Here is a 5,163-nt window from a genome sequence, read left to right as displayed (position 1 = left end):
TCCAGGGAAGCGCGTTCATCGTCTTCGGCGCCGTCCTTCTTCCTGCGCTGTTTGTGTTCTGCCTGACCGGCATGGCCTCCTTTCTCTGGCTGTTTGCCCCGCTCTGGGCGCTGTACGTGGCCGTGCGCCGCCTATACTATAGGTACACCTACTCGGCGATGTCCCCACGGCCTGGAAGACGCATGCGGCCGTGCCTAACCCCCGCCGCCGAATTCGCGAAGGCGGCGTTGCTGAAGGCCTTGACGCTTTTTCTGCTTCAGTGGACAGTGCAGAGCAGCTTCTTGTTTGGGTTAATCCTCCTGCAGGGCGGGGGGTATCACGAGGCCCTACGCCTCGAGATCCGACAACAGTTCTGGGGATGCTATAGTCCCCTGACGATGACGGGCTTTCAGTGGCTGTGCTTCGCGAGTCAGCTCTTTTTTTGAGTGAGCATTTTAATAAAGTAATGGGTTTTTCCGTGTGTATCTTACTCTGTGAAAGTTCTGTGTTATGAGGCGTCCATGTAGCCAGAGTGTAGGAAGTTGTTGTTTTTTTGTTGTTTTTTTTTTATGGGGCGGTGGACGGGGGGTAAATGGCGTTTGTTTGTCTTCTTAGCAGCTGGTGATCGTTGCCTGTTTGTCTTTGGTTCTTTTGTCTTTTCCAGTCTTTGGGAGGGCTCCTTGGCCGCAAGGCGTAGATGCTGCGTGCACGGCGTCCTTTACCGTTACTGCGACGGGGCGACCGGTGGCCCGTGCGTTTTTATGCCTCAACGCGAGGGCTCCGTCAGCTGCAGGGGCGTGAGCGTCTCATTTTAGGCACTCACGGCGCCGGTGTTGTGCAGCACGCCTCGGTGGCGCAGCCCTCCTCCGTCAACTTTCCGAACTCTGTCACGGTGGCTGCCCCTGCCGCGGATTTGTTCCGCACGAAGGTGCATGAGGGGACTGGGACGAGTGAGAGGGACCCGTACGTGCGTACGCTGCCGAACCAGCCGAGCCGAGAGCCGGAGTCTGCCGTCTCGCAGGCGCACAGCACTGCGGCGCCCACCGTGGATGAATGCAGCACACTTGACAGAAGGTGGGCGAGTATGCAGTACTGGTTCAGCGACCAGCACCCGCGGCTTATGATTTATTTGAGGCAACTGCAGGTCCCGGATGTGCCGCCCCTGTCTCCAGCGGCGGAGTCCTTGCTGTCGCGCTTTGAGGAGGTTGCGGTGCCAAAGTTAGCCTCGGACGAGGTGGATCGACAGAGACTCATAAAACTCTGGAACACCCTAACCGACGAGGCCAACGCGCTACGATTGCAATACCTTTGCGATCGGCCCACGTTTGAAGCTAAACTCTCACATATCTGTAGCGAGGCTTTACAGCAGATGCAAACCATGTCGTTCGGCGGAGTGGAAGCTGCCCTCGCAGTTGAGGCGCTACGACGCCAAACCACGCTGCGACGCAACGATTACATTCAAAAGCATCTGCTTGATGTCATGGGTAACGAGGCTTATTTTGGCTTTGGAGACGCCGTGTGGCAGGTCTTTTTCCACGCGGTGGAGTCGCACAAGGCGGACCTTTTTGGCGGCGGCACTCCCGAGACGCTGCGCTTTGCCTGGGAATCGCTGCTGCAGGAAGACGTTGTGCGGGTTCCCGACGTGACGGCCCCGGTTGCGCTCTTTTTAACGCTTGTGTGCATCGGCGAGGGCGGCAGGCTGGCGGCGGCGGGGGAGTGGAAGGAGTCCGCGGAAAGCCTGGCTGCGGGCATCCGCCCCTCCCATGCTGCAGAGCGGCGGCGCCCCCACCTGGAGCTGCTTAGCCCGGTGGTGAAGCGCCGCTTCGTTGCCAGGGCGGTGGAGGCGCTCCTGCAGCCGCCCATCTCGAGCGAGTTCTCCAAACTGCTGCGGGAGCGCGGGCTGCACGACCTCAGCCGTGACGTTTCCCTCTGTGAGGCGATGGAGAGCAACCAAACAAGCCTTGAGGATGACGTTGCGGAGGCGGCCGCGCGCTTTGAGAGCACGAGTGAGGTGAAAACCCTGCTTTCTTCTCTCACGGCGGGAACCGACGTCGCCGTGCGTGACACGGTCGCCAAGATCCTGGGCACCCCAGTGACCACAGCCATGGACTGGGATGCCGTGATGCAAAGCGTGGATTGGGCAAACAACTGGCGGCGGCTGGCGACGACACTTTTGTGTGACCAGACCGTGCTGCTGGCTATTAGCAAGCTGGTCCAAAACGCGATTGGCGCCAAGGGCGTGTCACGCCACTTGTTCTCCGAGGAGTACGTGAATCAGCTTCAAGGCATCATTGCGGCACGCGAGGAGCGAGAGCTGAACAAAAAACTCAAGCTCGATCGCATTGTGAGGGAGCTCTCCTCCTACCAGAAGGTGGACCAGGCGTGTGACATTCTCCGTCAGCTGGGTGTGGACATGACAGAACTAGACCAGGCGGTGTCATCGATTCGAAGCAAGGGACTTGTGCGGCGGCCGTCCCTGGACGAGAACGTGACTGCACGCGTGCTGGAGGCTGTCGCTAGCCGGCACCCAAACTGGGTGCGGGCGGGTGTGCTTGATCCGGCAGCCGTGCAGGACCCCATGGGTGCGCTAAGGTCCATGCTCTTCATTTTCATACGTCTCGCGTATGTTCCTCAGGCGGGTCTGGCCGCGATGGCGCAGCGATCGCGGCGTCGCATCGGCCCCATTGGACTGGAGCCCTTCCAGTTCAACGTCCCCACAGAAGTGGGCTTTGTCGAGCACTACAACAATTTGCAGCACAAGCGGTACGACTGGCAGGGCTGGTACCAGCGGATGGTCGACGTACACAACCGCAACGTCTCCCTGCGCTGCCGCATCCACGACCTCAAACGCCTGGACGGCAACGGTGCGCCCTTTGTGGACATGCAGACCGAGCGCCGTCTGCGGATCCTCGCGGAGGGTCGCGTGGGCATGGGGGTGCTGATGCTGGACTCCGACAAGTACGAGGATCAGAAGGATAACATGACATTTGGCTCGCTCAAGCTCTCGGAGCTTCTCTCGGACGCGCGGAAGGCGCAACTGGGCGAGGAGTACTGGCCCTCCGTCGAGCTAAAGGTGCGAAGGCCGAGTGGGCAAAGTAAGGCGCACTACTCCCTCATTGACTATGATCGCATTGAGAAGCGAAGCCGGGAACTCTACGAGAAGTACCGCGACGCGAAGAAGAAGAGCCTCTTTGTCACGCCAATGGACATGTGGCTGGAGGTGAAGGGGCTGCAGGTGCGCAAGTCCTCCGACGGCGCCGACGCCTATGGCTACACGGTGGACGCCTTACAGGATTCGCTGAGCGGCGACGACAGCAAGCAGCGGTAGGCATTCAATTTGAGGGAAAACGAAGGAACGACGGTAAAATGAGGAGAACGAAAGAAAGAAGGAAAAACAAAAATGAGGGACGATGACGCTGGAAGTTGGTGGTGTGAAAAGGAGTAGGCGCAGCCTCGCCATCACCCGTTCTGTTTCATGGCACCGGCCCAAACTTGGACCTCATTGTCGTGATTGCCGCAGTCCAGCACTATTTTCTCCTCTTCGTCTTCTTCTCCTGTTCGGTCCGCCCTGCAATCAGTTCTTTCTACTGGGCGGGGTAACGGCGAAGGGCGTAGACGAACGCAGGGACCTGCGGGTGCCTTCCGACGCGCGAAAATAGCGAGTAGATGGCGCAATGCGAACCCGTGCCCACTGGCACAGAGGCCGCGTTGCGGGCCTCCGCGGCTTTTATCGATCCCCCCCGCTTTGACGCTGCGCAGCCGACAGAGCGGCGGCGGCTGCCTCATGAGCTCCGGGAGCAGCAACTGGTGGGGCACCTGCTCCGCCTTAAGGAGCTGCAGGTGGAGCGAATGTCCCTGACGGAACGGAACGCACAGTGCCTGCTGGCGCAGATCCGCGCACGCATAACAGCCCAAAAGCACAAGGAGGCCGCCTCCCGCAGCCTCGCCTTACGGCGCAGGCTTCAAGACATCCTGCGCGCGCCAACCATCGCAGGCGGCGCGGAGGCGGCGCACCGCACACGGCCGCTGTCGTCTTCCGAGACCGTATCATCGGCTGACGTTGGTGCCCTGTGTGCTCTGACAGGCTGCTGCTCCGCTGGCTTTGAGGACCGGAACAGTCTGCTTGAGAAAGTTGTGGTGCGCATCGCTGGGGGCAACCCCTCCAACTCCGCCACCGCCTCCCTGCTTCAAACCTTGGCGTGTTGGCTTCAGTCCAATTACGTCGCTGTTTTCCCCGCGCGTTACCTTCCAACGGCCTACACAATTGCGGCATCGCAGCTGCAGTGCTCTGCGGACGACAAACTGCGAGAAGCTGCCTCACACGCCGCTCAGCAAGCGCAACATCGGCGAGAGGAGCGCAAGCGCGAGCAGGAGGCCAGGCGTACGCAGCTACTTAGAGCCAAAGAGCGTCTCGAACGGGCAGAGCAACACGCATTTTCTGTACGCAAACGCATCTTTCTTCTTCACGAATGGATCATGGGGAAACGACGCCTGCCGACTGGGCAACTCCTGAATCCTGTCATATGCGCTGAGGTCCTTCATCGCATACGGGCGGACCTGGCTGTGGGGGAGATGGACTTCCTCTTACAACTGACCGTTGACAATGGAAGTGCTCTAATCAGCACCACGGCACACAACTCACTCTTGTCGCATTCCTCCGCGCACCCCTGAGATGCGGCTGTGACACCCGCAGGTTACCCGCCCATACGCGCATGACGCGACAAAAATGCGACTTGCATTCACAATTGCAGCGGCACTGTGCCAATACAGCAAAATGCATGCATTACCACTTCTCTTCCGCCTCAGCTTCACTTCAAAACGAAGACCGAGAAAGAGTACAACAAAAACACAATGGTGCCCCCCTTACGGCTGTCGAGGCGAGCAATGCCTGCAAGGCCCTGCACCGACTTGGCGCATGCTGGGCGGAGGGTGCGCGGACGATGGCCGTATATCCCAAGCACAGTGCCCCCGTCGTGCCCGGCCCGCGCAATGGCTCCCTCCCAGTGCAGCGACGCGCTACGCGGTGCGGCGGGGCTCGGCACGAACGCCGCAGTGTCGCTGGCGATGGCGGACGGCGGCTTGTACGCACACTGACATGCCGCAGAAAGGAAGCTTGAGCTTTTTATGGTGCTCTTGTTTTGTTTTTTTTACGGTGGGTGGAGTGGTAGCTTGCTGTTTGAACGG

General features: G+C 59.8%; 5 protein-coding genes across 5 annotated transcripts in view, besides 1 other annotated feature; all 5 read left to right on the top strand.

Annotated features, from left to right (window-relative positions):
* Positions 1-142, top strand: part of Tco025E_07748 (uncharacterized protein) — a gene marked incomplete at both ends in the record, with an annotated part of 954 nt that extends 812 nt beyond the window's left edge. Inside the window, one exon of the mRNA XM_029374607.1 lies at positions 1-142. This exon is cut by the window's left edge and continues 812 nt beyond it. Within this exon, the coding sequence (XP_029225296.1) occupies positions 1-142 (142 nt within the window).
* A 379-nt stretch (positions 143-521) lies between these two features.
* Positions 522-548: a sequence feature (A-rich).
* Positions 549-676: 128 nt separating this feature from the next.
* On the top strand, positions 677-3,307 carry Tco025E_07747 (uncharacterized protein; the record flags this gene model as incomplete). Its single annotated transcript, XM_029374606.1, has 1 exon — positions 677-3,307. The coding sequence occupies one exon, from the start codon at positions 677-679 to the stop codon at positions 3,305-3,307; it is 2,631 nt and encodes an 876-aa protein (XP_029225295.1).
* A 338-nt stretch (positions 3,308-3,645) lies between these two features.
* Positions 3,646-4,650, top strand: Tco025E_07746 (copper-transporting ATPase-like protein; the record flags this gene model as incomplete). Its single annotated transcript, XM_029374605.1, has 1 exon — positions 3,646-4,650. One exon carries the CDS (start codon positions 3,646-3,648, stop codon positions 4,648-4,650), a length of 1,005 nt encoding a protein of 334 aa, XP_029225294.1.
* Positions 4,651-4,691: 41 nt separating this feature from the next.
* Positions 4,692-5,096, top strand: Tco025E_07745 (uncharacterized protein; the record flags this gene model as incomplete). Its single annotated transcript, XM_029374604.1, has 1 exon — positions 4,692-5,096. The coding sequence occupies one exon, from the start codon at positions 4,692-4,694 to the stop codon at positions 5,094-5,096; it is 405 nt and encodes a 134-aa protein (XP_029225293.1).
* Positions 5,097-5,103: 7 nt separating this feature from the next.
* Positions 5,104-5,163, top strand: part of Tco025E_07744 (uncharacterized protein) — a gene marked incomplete at both ends in the record, with an annotated part of 321 nt that continues 261 nt past the window's right edge. Inside the window, one exon of the mRNA XM_029374603.1 lies at positions 5,104-5,163. This exon is cut by the window's right edge and continues 261 nt beyond it. Coding sequence (XP_029225292.1) covers positions 5,104-5,163 — 60 coding nt within the window.

The sequence above is a fragment of the Trypanosoma conorhini genome, assembly GCF_003719485.1.
Source record: "Trypanosoma conorhini strain 025E chromosome Unknown Tco_14.4_contig_00626, whole genome shotgun sequence".
In the NCBI taxonomy this organism is placed as follows: Eukaryota; Euglenozoa; class Kinetoplastea; order Trypanosomatida; family Trypanosomatidae; genus Trypanosoma; species Trypanosoma conorhini.
This window is presented reverse-complemented; position numbering and strand designations above follow the sequence as displayed.